This window comes from Chamaea fasciata, unplaced genomic scaffold, assembly GCF_029207755.1.
Source record: "Chamaea fasciata isolate MVZ Bird 193981 ecotype frontalis unplaced genomic scaffold, bChaFas1.0.hap1 SCAF_8, whole genome shotgun sequence".
Classification (NCBI taxonomy): domain Eukaryota; kingdom Metazoa; phylum Chordata; class Aves; order Passeriformes; family Sylviidae; genus Chamaea; species Chamaea fasciata.
This window is the reverse complement of record NW_027094093.1, coordinates 20947163-20962370: the sequence shown is the minus strand read 5'-3', so window position 1 is coordinate 20962370 and position 15208 is coordinate 20947163. Positions and strand designations below refer to the sequence as shown.

General features: G+C 34.8%; 1 protein-coding gene across 4 annotated transcripts in view; it reads left to right on the top strand.

Annotated features, from left to right (window-relative positions):
* Positions 1-978: 978 nt before the first annotated feature.
* The window catches only part of SCN2A (sodium voltage-gated channel alpha subunit 2), a 57433-nt gene continuing 43203 nt past the window's right edge, over positions 979-15208 (top strand). For 2 of the 4 annotated variants that reach the window (XM_066190027.1, XM_066190025.1), the window contains exons 1-7: positions 979-2372; positions 3868-4187; positions 7270-7390; positions 9903-9990; positions 11644-11772; positions 12451-12542; positions 13437-13709. In XM_066190027.1, the coding sequence (XP_066046124.1) occupies positions 3921-4187; positions 7270-7390; positions 9903-9990; positions 11644-11772; positions 12451-12542; positions 13437-13709 (970 nt within the window). In that variant the 5' untranslated portion in view covers positions 979-2372; positions 3868-3920. Of the gene's footprint in view, positions 2373-3867; positions 4188-7269; positions 7391-9902; positions 9991-11643; positions 11773-12262; positions 12355-12450; positions 12543-13436; positions 13710-15208 lie in introns of all 4 variants that reach the window. The other 2 variants (XM_066190028.1, XM_066190026.1) reach the window with 1 other exon arrangement.

Here is a 15208-nt window from a genome sequence, read left to right as displayed (position 1 = left end):
GTTTGTAAAATGTACCCATGGCTATAGGTGGGAAGCTAGACAGCAGTTGGAATGACTTATTACCAGAATTACCATTCTTATTTTATGTTTTGGGTAAGTTTTTATCATCTTCACACAATTGTTCTTAAACATAGGCTATGTTGGATTGGGTTTTCATTGATACTTTCTATTTGATTTAATAATTTTCACTTTCTATCTCTCATAATTTTATCTGTTACATTTACTATAGCTATGTGTAGTGTCTAATATATTTTAAGGATTGTTACAAGCTTCTCTAGATGTATTACTGTTGTCTCTTCTATAGAAGTATATATATTTCTCTTTTAAACTGAAAAGCTGATGTTGTATTTTCTGTCTAGTCTGTCTCTCTAAAATACTTGTTCATTTCTCCTTACAGCCTAGTAAGACTGTAGACCCAAGCCTTTAAGGCAATGGGAGGCAATGTCCCCTGGATATTTCCTTTTTTTTCTTTTCTTTTCACTGTCCTTCCTAGCACTGTGCGTGTAGATTTTATAGCACTGGTGGAAATCAAAATGAGATCTCCAGTAATTTCAGACCCTTACAATAAGAAACAAATCAGATGCTTTACCTTAATATACTGTTAATTTAAGAATGAACCTCCTTTTCCATGTCATGTGGATTAGCCCAGCTTTTCAGGTACTTGATTTACTGTAACTTTCATACATAAGCAGTTGCCTATCCTTACAAATCAACAATCAAAATGCTTTTGTAGTTAGAAGCTCCTCTACTTCTCTTGTGAATCTGTGCTGTCTCACAATCCTCTTATTTTGAGACTTCAGAACAGCCCCAAGTAAACTGTAGTCCTAATTAGAGACAGCCAGAAGTTTTCATCCAAAGCTTTTTAACAAAGAAGATTGGTTACATGGAATTATTTGTAAACTTTTTGGTGATTTCTTTGTATCATCTGTGAAAACAAAAAATGCTATCAAATGAAGCACTTTTCTAAAAAGCCTTTTAACATTATTTTAAAATATTGAGTAATGTTTAAATGAATCAAAACCAAATTGATATTTTTGATGTGGTTCAATTATGGTTCTCATTTGGCACATTTTTTCTTAGTGGCTGAAAATTTCAAAAACCTTATTTTGATCAAGTCAAACTCTTCATTTTCTCACCACAATTGCAAGAGGAAAAAAATTATCAATATTTTCTCGTCTCTTCACTTTCTGGTTTTCAAAGCCACAGTGACATTTCTTCAGCCACTCTGTTAATTCCTTCTCCAACATCTCTCACTTTAGACTGACCTTTTGCTTTCTATAACTTTTCACACCTTTTTTTTTGTCCTCTTCGTGGCTGAAGGAAAGGACATGATAGAGAGTAAATGACTGCCAGAAGATCTGAACGTAGAGATACAGCAATGTGTCTTGCTTGAAAAATTTGGAAGAGATTTGTGTATGTGTGAAAGAAGGAGGGAAGGGCAGAAGGTTGACGGTGAGGTAGGAGAGAGATAAAAGAGTTTTATTCGTGCAGCAGGAGAAAAAAAGCACAAAAATTGGTAGGCATGGAAAATACAGAGCAAGCAGAAGAGTGGAAAGAAGTAGGATGGTGTTTTGGTGGAGTAGTGCCCGAAGTGGGTGTTTTACCGATTTGCCACAGATAGTGGCTTACAGTGCTCCCAACCACCTGCTGCAGCAGGGAGCAAGAACAGATGACTCCTGTACAGGAACTCCCTGCTGCAGTGAACACTCAGAAGTGCCCTCCTTCACTCCCATTGCTGGCCAGTCCGTATTTAGAGAGAATGCACAGTGAACATATTGTATACATTTATTTTAGAATATTTACACAACCTATAGTTTAAAATAATCCAGACTGCTGATAATACAGTTTCAGCAATTGCTTAGGTTGTAATCTGCCTATGTAACCTCCATTTTTTGATTTCTCTTACTTTGCTCTCCCTCCTACTTTCTTTCTATTTCACCTTCACAGTTTTAACAGCTATGGTCACATCAGCATGAGCTGCTATGTATTCAGAAGAATTTTTGAGAGACTTGACTGGTTATATAAAATCATGTATTTTAGTCCAAGAGTCTCAGTTTAAGCAAGTGTTCAAGCATGCAAAAATTCTTTACCATTTCTGAGAAGAATTTATGAGTATATATCAGTACCATCTACTGGCAATAAGAGTTACAGCACTTAGTAGGCTTACACAGGAAATGCCAGACCTTACTTCAATAACCAGGATCCTTCAGCAGGAAGTTAGGTGTGGTCTGTAAAAGGAGAATAAGAATAAAAAAGAAAAGAAAAAAAAAAAAATAAAGAAAAAGAAAAGAAAAAAAAAAGCATGATGGAATTTTAACTGCAGTCTTCCCTGGTGCCATTCCAAACCCACATAACTGGAAGATTCTTCACTGGTAATGAATTTTTAATTGTTTCCTGCAGTATTAAAACAGAATTTTGCTTTTTTGCTTTTTTTCCTCCCTTCTGTAATTAGAAATTAAATCTAACAGGATTCTGCTGCAGGACCACTTTCATTTTCCTAATGAACCCTTCTGCTGCTGGTAGTCAGTGCAGCTTCCAGCAGCCGTTTGGAACAGACCGTCCATGACAGAATGCACCAGGTGCATTTGCCTGCAGTGGAAGAGCATGCTCACAGGGAGACCTGCAGGAGTTGGGATGTGTGTGGATGTTTGTGTAGGTGTAAGGGACTGTGTGCATGTAGTTGAAAAGGAGGAGAAACCATCATGTTGCAGCTTATTTAACAGCCTTCAAAAATATTAATTTGTTGCGGCTGTGCTGGAGTATGTGTGCTAAGCGAGACTGTAAAATAGGATCAGGCTGATTGTGTTCAAACTGTTGTATCATTTTAATCTGATAATTGTTTCTGGGTATATTGTCTTACTCAGAATTTGTTACTTTATTGCATTTGCTATATTTTTAATGGGCTTACTCAGAAGGACGCTTGAGAAAAATTTATGTAGGCTACAGCAGATATCCTGTTTGCGATTTCAGATCAGAGTCTTTGCATTGGGATTATTTTCCACTTGTTCTTTTTACCTGAACTGCCTGGAGACATCAAGCAGAGATGGTCCTGCTCTTGCTAGTGAAATTTGTGAAGTATATATACAAGTGTTATATCGGACATAAAAGATCTAAGTGCAGTATGTAATGGTTAAAAATCAGGTTTTTTTAATTCAGCAGTTCTGCCAGTGCACAGTGTGTTGCCAGGCAGGGGATCTGAATACAGGTGCTTATGCCTGATCTTTGTTTCCTGAGCTGGCAGTTTGGCAAAGGCAGTATATTTGTGCTCAAAGAGAAGGATCATCTTGTATTGCTTTGAACTGATCCTTCTGGCCTACGAGGCAGTAGTGGATTCTAAGAGTCATTTCTGGTCCATATAGCTGGAGGGAGGACTGGTCCAAGATGCAGCTTTCAGCATAATAAGAAGCTACATTGTCTGGAGTCTCACTCCTCAACACTGAACCAAATACTTCAGAACTGTTGATTCCTCACATTGAATGTAGTGGAAAATATCTCCTGCTTCATTCATGGGAATGGATAACATTACCCTTGATAAAGGCAAAATATGTTATTGTATTGTATGTGACTTTTTTTATCAGCCTGTAGAATTGACAATCTATTGGTGCAAACACTAAGTGAATTTTAAACTAAATGTTTTAAGAATTTAAACCTCTGAGACAACTCTAAGAGGCAAGCTGCAAAGGAAAATGGTTTGTCTTGAAATAAAAAAAAATTTAAAAATTAAATTCACGGCAGTGTCCTCTCGGATGATAGTTAATGAATTTAACAAGATTGTCCCACACAAAATTCTGTGATGGTGTATTACTTGACATTGTTTGTAACTGTGTTGCTCTAAATTTCTTTCTGTGTTTTTTTAAATATTTTTAGCACTTTTTTTATGAGAGAGGCTAAACAGTAATTAAGAGGTGCAGGATGAAAAGATGGCACAATCAGTGCTGGTACCACCAGGACCCGACAGCTTCCGCTATTTCACACGAGAATCACTCGCAGCTATTGAACAGCGTATCAACGAAGAGAAAGCTCAGAAATCCAAACAAGAACGCAAAGATGACGATGATGAAGATGGCCCGAAGCCAAACAGTGACTTGGAGGCAGGAAAGACACTGCCATTTATTTACGGCGACATACCTCCAGGAATGGTGTCTGAGCCCTTGGAAGACCTGGACCCATATTATATCAATAAAAAAGTGAGTGTGTTGTATATTTCCGTCAGACTTTAAGAATGAATAACAGAAAACCCTTCAAAGGCATAGTATTTCTATTATTTTCAACCTAGGGGTTCCGTATAATAATTCCCCCAACAGCTGATGTGATGGACAGAAGTCTCCACTCTAACAACAGAAATTAGAAATACAAGTTTGTGGGACCTTCTAGATCAGTAGAGATGCCCTTAATTTTTTTTTTTTAAATAAACCTGGAATTTTATTAAAACCTATAATTTTCAGTGTTTTACACACAGGAGAACTAAAGTAGTAGCACAGGGGTTAACTTTAGAACAATTACTAATTGCTGTATTATAGTTGTGAAAGGAACAGGTCTTCAATGTGAAATCCATCTCAAAGGTAGCTACACATCTTCTTACTAGATTTCTTTACTGTTGTTAAAAGTCTAGGCTGCATTCTCTTGTCACTGGGAAGGATAGGGATGTATGTAAAGCTAATTTCTCAGGGTGTGGTAATGATCATCCTGATCCATATTTACTCTCTAGAGGCATCATATATCCAAGTTAGTCTGGGTGAAAAAATTTTTATCCAGTTCTATTTTGTTCTATGATTGTTTTCAAAGAGGAGGTGTTTAAAAGAGGGACATAAATAAAGAGGAGGTAGCAATTGCACTTGGAGTGTTGACAGAATGTTACATAATTTAAAAATATTTTTATGGAGATGTTAATTTAAAAAAAAATAAATCCACATATCTCCTTTGATTTAAAGTAACAACAACTGCTGTGGCCAGCGCAAAAGTGTTGAACTTTAGACTACTGTCCAGATGGCCTTGGGTTTCCTCCAGATTTTCAGTCCCTTTGATTTTGGCATCATATGTATTGCAGTCTCATTATTCTACTAGTAAAGAAGAAGCAATTTTTTTTTTCTGTTTTCATAATTTTTTTCTCCTGCTTTCTTTTCTTTCCTGCGGAAACTAGCTAGCTAACAAAAACAAGGGAATTAAAAAACAAAACCCATGAAAGTGAAGAAACTGCTTCAAAGAAAAGTGAAGAAAAACTCCAAGAATTGTTATGATTCAAACTCAGACTAAGAGAAAAAATGCAAATGAAGATATTTCCTGCAGGAATTAGGGGTATGCCTCATCAGTAATATGTTGAAACAATAGCGACATAGGCATACCATGAAGAACTAAGCAGAACAGCTTAAAAAAAAAAATCAGTTGTACCTTCAAGTGTTCATTGCAGAATTTCTAAAACTGAATTTATGCATGGAGAATCATGAGTTAAATTTGAAAACAAGGTTTTCAATTAATTATCAAGTTTTGCTCCCTTTACTCAAGTGATTTACCCTGTTGAAGTCTGGAAGGCAAATAGAATTTGGGTCAAAGTACCAATTCCTTCCTGTGTTCTGTAGCAGTAAAAGTCTAAATTCAATGCCATAAATCCTAAAGTTAGAGCTTGTATCATCATGGTCTGGAAACTAGAAGAGTAATTCTGCAATTAAGTGTGGACATGAAGTAAAATCCTGCTGAATTGCTTGTTCGAGATTGAGAAATGCATAGCAGTTGTCGTGATCTTTTCCAAATGCATTGTGGTTTCCAGTAGGAGAACTTCCAGCTGTATGTTGCAATCATAATTTCTCCTATTATTTTTCTTAGCATCCTTTCCACATTTTTGAACATAATTTTTTGGGTCAGGCTCCATTTTCATTTTTTAATGTAACTTGATGAATCAGCATAGCACAAATGCTACTTCATCAGAGGTTTTGCCAGACTAAAGGGAACAGAAAACAAAAGAACTCTGATTATTAGAAGTCCTATTTTTATTAACTCCAGGACTAATAGTAAGAGAGTTGAAAAATCTTCACAGAAAAGAGCATGTTACAGACTCCTGTATGATAAGAGATCAAAGTACAGTTTGAGAATCACTAAGTATGGGAGAATGCAAACATGTTAAGTTTGGAAGCACTGATTTTTATGATTTATAATTTATTGTTTCAGGCAGGGAGAGGCATTGTGGTTTCAGCTGTTCTATTTGCCACACCTGCTCAGAAAGTAGAGCATAATCTTGGCAGATGCTGCCCTCTGATTTCAGCTGAGGCAGATCATGGCTGCTGGCAGTGTTCTAGGTCTGCATGGCTTTTGTGCCCTTTGGGCTTCCTAGGGCTGCCACAATGCGGTCTAGATCCACTTCCTTTCAAAAAGTATGAACTTTCATCCATGTGTAGAAAGAAGAGATAATGGAAATAGACAGGACTTTCCTCAGATGTGTGAGAATCAACATAATTTAAAAAACAAAAAAATCCCAAAAAAACACCACCAACTAAAGGTTTTATTCTTTATTTCTTGGATTTTAAAAACACTGTTACATTTAAAAGTGTTTTTTAAAATGTTGATAATATACATGAGTCATTGCTCAAACTGTGGAGAGGCAGTGAAAATACATGGATATAGTGAATAGAGTTATTCTGTATTAGGTGAAAGTAAAGTATGACAAGGAAAATAGATTTGCAGGTACAGAACTATCACAAGCAATAGTTGAGAAGGGCAGTAATACATTACTCTCAGAATACAGCAAAAATTGAGTGCATTAGTGTTGTGTTCAAAAATGGTTATTGAACACTCCTGATTTTCATATTTTCATGATCACTTGAAACTTAGATCACTCTGTGTAACTTTTGTCTTAGTACTTTGATTTGATAATTTATGCTGGTTATTTGATTTAGGGATTGAAGTTGAAGTTTTAATGGCTCTCATTTTGGTTACACCTACACACCTCAGTGTATATATTATACCATACAAAAAGTATACTAATTCTTCAAATATTGCCTACATTACTTTTATACTTGTTTACTATGTTTACTATGTTTACTAGCTAGCAATATCAGGATGCCTTATGATTTCTAAATAGATGCATTTAAGTGTTCATTTAATTGTATTTATAGTAATTTGGCTGGACTCTACAATGTGCGAACTGGACAAGAGGATTTTGTCAATGAAAAAAGAACATATTGACCAAATATGATTAATGATTAAATGAAAATGATTCGGGGTTTGTAACTTGGTATCATCTAAATGCTATTTTTCATTCTGTTTTTCTTTTTTCAGACCTTTATAGTATTGAATAAAGGGAAGGCAATATTCCGATTCAGTGCCACCTCTGCCCTGTACATGTTAACTCCTTTCAATCCTCTTAGAAAAATAGCTATTAAGATTTTGGTACATTCATATCCTTTTCAAGTGGTTAGTCTAAAACTGTAATGAATTAGATGTTACGTAGTATTTAAATCATTCTCTGGCAAATGTCCCAGGATCAATATGATCTGTAGAGCTTTGTCCCTCTTCTCTCTACTATTTCTGTCTTCTGTTCTTTTTCTCATTCTCCTTTTACATTTCTGTTCATTCCTGGATCCTAATATAGTAATACCAGAAGCCAGACAACCAGTCATCGTCCTTTACAATTTCTGTGTCTTCTTTCTTCCCCCACATAATTTTTCCTTCCCTCTTATTTTTTCTGTAATCATCACATCTTTTTTTCATCTTTTCCCCTCCTCCACATTTTTCCGAAACTGCAGATATATTGCTCAGAATACTTTCAGTTCTTCCCTGACACTGTGTATTAAAATGAAATCTTTGATCCCCAGGTCTGTACTTGTATGAGTATTTAGTGAAAATATGGTTTCATTATTCGTTTTCATTTTCTGAATCAGATAATGCTTACAGAAAGATAGATTCATAAAACAGCTTAGGTTTCTTGTTTTGTTGTACATTCTCAGTCCTGTATGTATCTCACCTGTCTGTTTTATTTCTTGATCATTATTGCATTATATACTTGTAAGCCTATTGATGTTTCAATTTCGGTCTTCAAGAAGGTCATGAGATTTCCACATTGCAGGTAGAAATTTGAAAAGCTAAATTATAATTACTTAACCATTAATTTGTCTTTCTCAGTGTTTTAATAGCTGACTATAGTAGGCATACGACTAGTCTGATCCCAAATACCAATTTGAGAAATGAGGGCATTGACTTCAGAAAGCCAGCTTAATTATAAGGAACAAATACAAATATTTGCACACATGTGTTTACAGAAGTCTAACATAAGCACACTAAAAGTAGTTTTGTGTTAGCATTCCATAAAGGGATCCTAAGATTATGTAGACTAAATCTTGAAAGGTCTTTTTTCAGTCTTGGTATACCGGAAGACTGATAAATGCAGTGGTTGGTATGTGTTAGATGTGGTTATCAATGGCTAGCCTACAAATGACTTCCAAAACGATCATGATGCTACATAGCCTGTTTTCTATTTTCTTGCTGCAGGTGCCAATACAAATAATTATTTTTTCAATTATATGACACTCTTTACCATATCCTGGAGCATCATTGAGTTACGGGGAATAATAGAAGATTGTGAGACTGAGGTGGTGGTGAAGAGATAAGTCACCAAAGTCAGAATGCTAAAACACATTGTTTAAATTTATGAGAAGGTATATTATAAATATTTTCCACTAACAAAAGCGTAGTGAGGATTTGCAACTCTAAGTGGACATTTCATCAAAAAGGATTTCGAAAGCTTGTCTAAAGTACAGACTGGTGAAACACTTGTAGCATGGTTTTTTAATGTTAAAAAAATATTTATTTATTTCTCTTTTGCTCTGTTCATATGTGCATTACACAAAGAGAAGCTGGATTCTCAGTAAAGGATTTTAAATATATTCATTGCACAGAAAACCCAAAGAATTGTTGAATGTATTGCCACAGTTTTTTGACAGCTCAGAAGGTAGAGGTATCATTATCACTTGAAGGCTTTTTAATTAACGTAGACATATAAAGAAAAGTTTTCAAGGGGAACTTCACAGTACTTCTCACCCCATTATATTTGGATTTCTATTTAGGAGCACCACATGAGCCTGCAGCTGTTCTCAAACTCGAGCTTTGTCCTGTCTGTAGCTTTAGATGTTGGTGCCATCATGTGGGCGTTTCGTGGTTCATCTGTATGGTTTTCATTTTGGTGATTGTATTTTTTATTTTTTGTATCTTATGTCAGCAGTTCTGACAGTAAAAGGTTGTAGCTTTAGAGTGGTGCTGTTCAAATATTTATGAAATTATTTATGACTTGAAACCGTTCTGGAATTCTATTTGGATTTCTCTTTTTGAGAATCACATGTGCCTTCCCCTCCCAAAAGCATTTATATTAAGAAAGTCATATATAAAACAAACAGCAATGAAATACTTTTCTCACTAAGATTTCCCTATGTTCTCTCCTACTATGTGGCAACTGGCTTTCAGTGTATCATGGTGATAAGGAAAAAAGTTGATACATGCCTAACTTTATGATAAAACACTGAAGTGAAAAAAAAAAGGATTTTTCATTGCTTTGCGTGCATGAAGCAGACCGGATTTGTCTAGATCATCTAAAAGAAATACTTCTTGTGTAATTCCATGAAATTAGAAGCTAATTCTTCAAATGTTGGCATTTTTGTTCAATAAGCAAAAATAATTTTGAGTTAGGGCACTTTTCAAAATACCTTTCAGATTTTCTAGTTTTTAGTGTATGATTGTTTTCTTTTAGCTATAAAGCAGTGAATGAAAGCTTTAACATATTCAGGGCTTTTTCCTGGCTATTAAAAGAGCAGTGGAGGGATAGATAGCTCCTGATGATGAAAATCTACCAAAGCAGTGTGTTATTTGATACTCTTTTTATGAGATTTTCTGGCTTACATTCCTTAACTCTTAGCCTACATTATTCAGCATGCTTATCATGTGCACTATTTTGACCAACTGCGTATTTATGACCATGAGTAACCCTCCAGACTGGACAAAGAATGTAGAGTAAGTTAAATGGATTTTCTCTGAATAATATCCAGTAATCAGAAATAAACTACTGTAAATCATATTAGGATGGCTTCCACTGGCAGCAGCTACCTTGTTGGGACATCCTATCAATAGCTATTCTGATGCTATTTCCTTTGCTGTAACATTAAATACATATAATTGTCTCATGACAACTTCTTTAATGTCCTTCCTCTGATTGCAGTGCTAGATGGAAAATGTAAGAAAAACTTTTCTTATGATCATACAGAAAAAGTGAATTATAAGGATTTTTTACTGCCTTCTGTCACATCTGTGCAAGAATGCAAGGAAATGCAGTCTTTCATCTCTGTTGCAATAACGGTTACAGATAAAGGAATCATCTTATCGATGGCTGTGTTGATCACAGTGCAGCTTTCTCTTGCCAAAACAAATCTAACAATGGAAAACTTGTATGCAAAATAAGCTCTTTAAAAAAGTATTGAAATGGTTAGCTAATCATTGGTACAAGATGATGTCAGCTTGGCTAATTGGTCCAGTACAATGTCAGCTGTGAGATACACAATGACAGTTCCAAAGCTGCAGGCCACAGTGTGAAACACTGTTCTTGGTGCTTCCTTTCTGCTATTTCTTCATTCCTTACTGCTTGGGCTGATTCATACCTGTTTCGTCTTTAGAAATCAAAAGTGAAATCATAGGGCTGTTAAGGTCAACAAAGACATTCTCATTTTGATTCAGTATGAGCATCTATATATTTAGGATATCTAGCATGTAGTAAATATTTATGATAAAGATTCATTGCTTGAATATTTCTCCATGTCTGTATATTGTGCCATTTAGAGTTACAACCATGTCCTCATCTGTGGAGTAAAGTTCTGCAGGAAGTAATTTTTTTAGAAATTGAATGGAAAACTTTCATATCAGAAAACTGTTTTCAGGTTGGCTGAGTTAGAGTAAGCTTTTTAAGCAGTTTAATTTGAATTCCTTTCCATTAAAGATACAAATTAAACTAGATTTCAAGATTACATCACTTGGACACAGAAGATTAAAATTACTCAGAATGCCAGAATTAAATATTTTTTCACCTCACATTTCAGCTACATTTTTTAGTCAAAATGAATACCTGAATTTTATTGGCATTTGTAAATAATTTTTGTTGTTCTTGCATTTGATTCTAGCATTGTATCTGTCTTGCTGAAGGTGAAGTACTGGATATACCTACTCTGTAACACAGTTACAGAGGAAAGAGGACTGATGAGGGTTGGCGCTTGCCAACTCTTGGGACTAAGCAACATTTCAGCATAAAAATAATATTGAAGAAAGGAATTTTTAGCCTGAAAGTAACTTCCAAAATACTAACATAATCCATCTGTGTGTTTTTTTATGACATGGATTAAGACTGGTCATAAGCATGCACCAATGAAGTAACTGGGAATTTTGCATCTGTCTTATTGCATAGATTATAGAAGTTGAATTTAAGATGTGAGTTATCGGTCTTCTAAGCCTAATTTCATTCCTCTTTCCTTATGATATAAATTATGCAGAAATTAAAGTTGGTTGTAACTGCCATTATTTCTTATGCCACTTAAAAAGAAGAAAGTGAGAATAAAACACGAGAGCATAACCTGCAAAAATAACGTGATCTATAAACTCTGTCTTGCATATTTTCCTCAGATACACATTCACTGGAATTTATACCTTTGAATCACTTATTAAAATTCTTGCAAGGGGCTTCTGTTTAGAAGATTTTACGTTTCTCCGAGACCCATGGAATTGGCTAGATTTCACTGTCATTACATTTGCGTAAGTCTTCTACTTATTTTTTTTAACAAAAATTCTTTCTGGTAGCATGAGATTAGTGACTAAAAATTGCCTCATATCTTGTCAGCCAGAATATTTGGAGCCTGGACTTCCTGCAGTTTCAATATGTTTCTTCTACCTCTTTTACACATTTTAGTATTTCTAGCCAAGCATGTGCTGAGGAGGCCAGCATGGTGTGCCAGCCCATTAGGATTGGGAATGCCATCACCCTGAAGTGTTCATATCCTGTCTCCTTTCTGCATACCAGAATTAAAGGAATCCTTTTGACTTCCTGCTAATAGCTGACCAGATTAGTTTTCAAACATCAAGTCAATGTGGTTTATTATGATAAAACTTAATTTAATTTTATGGCCAGAAGCATATTTATAACACAGGCAAAATACAGTGAACGGTGAAAAGGTCTTGCTCAAAGACCCAAGCAAATAGAATAAAATCTGCCTCAATTCTGAGTAATTGTGATTTAATCCTACAGGTATGTAACAGAATTTGTAAACCTAGGCAATGTTTCAGCTCTTCGAACTTTCAGAGTATTGAGAGCTTTGAAAACTATTTCTGTAATTCCAGGTAAGAAGTAGTTGGTGTAAGGTGTTAGGCCCCTCGTATCTCCAACTGTTATTTGTGTGCTGTCATTGTGTTTGTGTGTGAACTCCCCTATTACAGATATGTGACAGAGTTTGTGGACCTGGGCAATGTCTCAGCGTTGAGAACATTCAGAGTTCTCCGAGCTTTGAAAACAATATCAGTCATTCCAGGTGAGAGCAAGGTTAAACACCGAGGCTGACTTTTGTTCTACAAAGGCTGTAGTCACGTTTTCAAAGCATAAGCCTTGTTTGCTACACATTGTCAACAAACCAAAAAAGCAGGAATCAAGACATGTAATTTTATTTAAATTGATTCATGCTTGTATTAGTTGTATTTTCTTCTAAAAAAAAAATTCAGCCTTTGAGTTTAACAAATTCTTGCATGAGATAATATTTGCAGTAAACAGCCTATGTGATTTGCATCTTATAACATCAAGCTTTCCTTTACATGTTTTAAATATAAGTTAATTTTAAGCTTTCATACTGATGCAAATTTTCTCATTTATTGAAGGCACTTGATATAGCAACTTAATTCAGTTTTAAGTTATGTCAAAAAAGTTAAACTCTAAAGGATAGCATGGGCCGTGCATGGGGTATCGTTCTAAAGATGTCTTTCTTCTCCAAACCATCATCCCTCATATATTGTAACAAGATTATTATGATATCATTTCAATGTGCACGTATAATGTCTTTACAATGGGGTTACATTAATATAGAATACATTGAAAAAGTTAATAAAAGAAAGGTTTGGGCAAGAAGCATCAGCAAAAGCAAAAAATGCTGTTCTATGCAGGGTTGAGATATAGCATGAATAATGAAATCACTTGTTTTGGCATAAACAATGTGTTTGGTATTATCTACTTCTTATTTTTGTACACTATAAAATAAGTAAAAACTTACATCTTTTCATTCATCTTCCCAAATAATAAGGCTTTTCTTTAAAATTATTGTGTCACAAATTACTAGTCTTTTTGCATGAAATCTTTATCAGAAAAAAGTCACATGAATTTTTGTGTGTGTTTAGTATCTATTTAACATCATAATGAAAATCTTATCTCTTTGCAGGCCTGAAGACTATAGTGGGAGCCCTAATTCAGTCTGTAAAGAAGCTGTCAGATGTGATGATCCTGACTGTGTTTTGTCTGAGTGTATTTGCACTGATAGGGCTGCAGCTGTTCATGGGCAACCTGAGGAATAAATGCCTGCAGTGGCCTCCAGACAATTCTACTTTCGAAACAACTGTTATTTCCATCTTTAATAGCTCTATAGGTGAAAATGGTACATTTATTAATGCAACAATGACAACATTTAACTGGGATGAATACATCGAAGACAAAAGTAAGAGTTAATTATGTCATCTACTGCATTAATTTTCTGGTGTTGATTTATACACATTTGAGTACATCAGTATCTTTCCCTTGCCTTTAAAAGTGTGTAATATGGCCAAGAAACATAAAAGCACTCATTTTTCTCTAGTAAGTAAAAGCACAGTCAGTATATAATTTAACACTCATGATATTATACTGAGTAGCAAAATATCTTTTTCTTTCACTGAATTTGACTTTTCGAGTAAAATCACATTGCAGCATGAAGCAGGAATTTCCGTGCTAACTTCAAGCCTTCTGAAATAGTGAGACAGCCCCAACATGGGATCTGAAATGTAAAAGCTAGGTTAGTGCAAGATAGTGCCTAATATCCTAAGCCCACATCTGAACATCAACTGGCTCAAGAATCCTGCCAGATCATGTAATCGTGGCTACACTGTTCCTTTTGGAGTTGGGTGAGTGGCTCTGCATCACACGCCCTTGCACAGCACACATACGCCTTTAAGAAAATACTGGTGATTTACCCCAAGATTCCTTCTTGCAAAATAAGAACTAGATTTCATGTTTCTGTCCTTTAATTTGTTTCTTATCTTTGGAAAATCAAGAAATGAGCACTTTTTTCTCTTTTGTACCTCATAATACAAGATTTCTACCATTTTAGGTAGTTAATGTTAGCACTATGTTAACAAAACTTGTTTAAAAATTCAGCTAGAACAACTCTGAACATATCTATAATACATTGCTATTCTGTCTTTCATAATAGTATTGTTAGCCTCTCCCATTTATCTGTTCAGCCCTTTCTATTTATTTTAGTGTATTTAGTATATTTAGTGTAATCATAATTAAGCGTAGTAGGTTTTTTATAAAGTCTGTATATATATTTTAACTGGTGACTATATCAGTGAAAGTTAGGAAACCTCAGTTTAAGAATTAAATGCTTTTGGATTCAAGTCTCATTGCCTTATAATCTTTTAATATACTTATCATCTCAGCATGCTTGAAATATACAAATGTCATGCAGAAATTTTGGATGATAACCTATTCTTAAAGCCATCTGAAGAACAGATTCCATTCCCCTTTAGTTGTTTTTGGTACTATGTCACACAAATAGAGAGGGTTTTTTCCTAAATATCTGACCTACATTTTCCTAATTTCTGATTGAATATCTTACTACATCTGCTGTGGACTTAGAAAGAATATAATCATAGAGTACCTTATATTAGTCTTTACACAGTTTAAAAACTCTTATCCTCCACATTTCTGGTCTTTCCTAAGCCGAGCAATCCTATTTTCTGTTTTGCATTTTATATACCTATTTTCCTTTTTTTTTTCTTTTTTTCAATCTTTCCAATTATTCTGGCTTTTTTTTCTTGTTGTTGTTTTTATTTTGCCTTTTTTTGGTTATAGCTTTTGTTTGCATGGGTTTTTTATAAGATCCTCAAATTGGATGCTAACTCCTTTAGCAATTACTTTTAATTTGTATCTTTACCCCATGCCATATATGCAAAATTT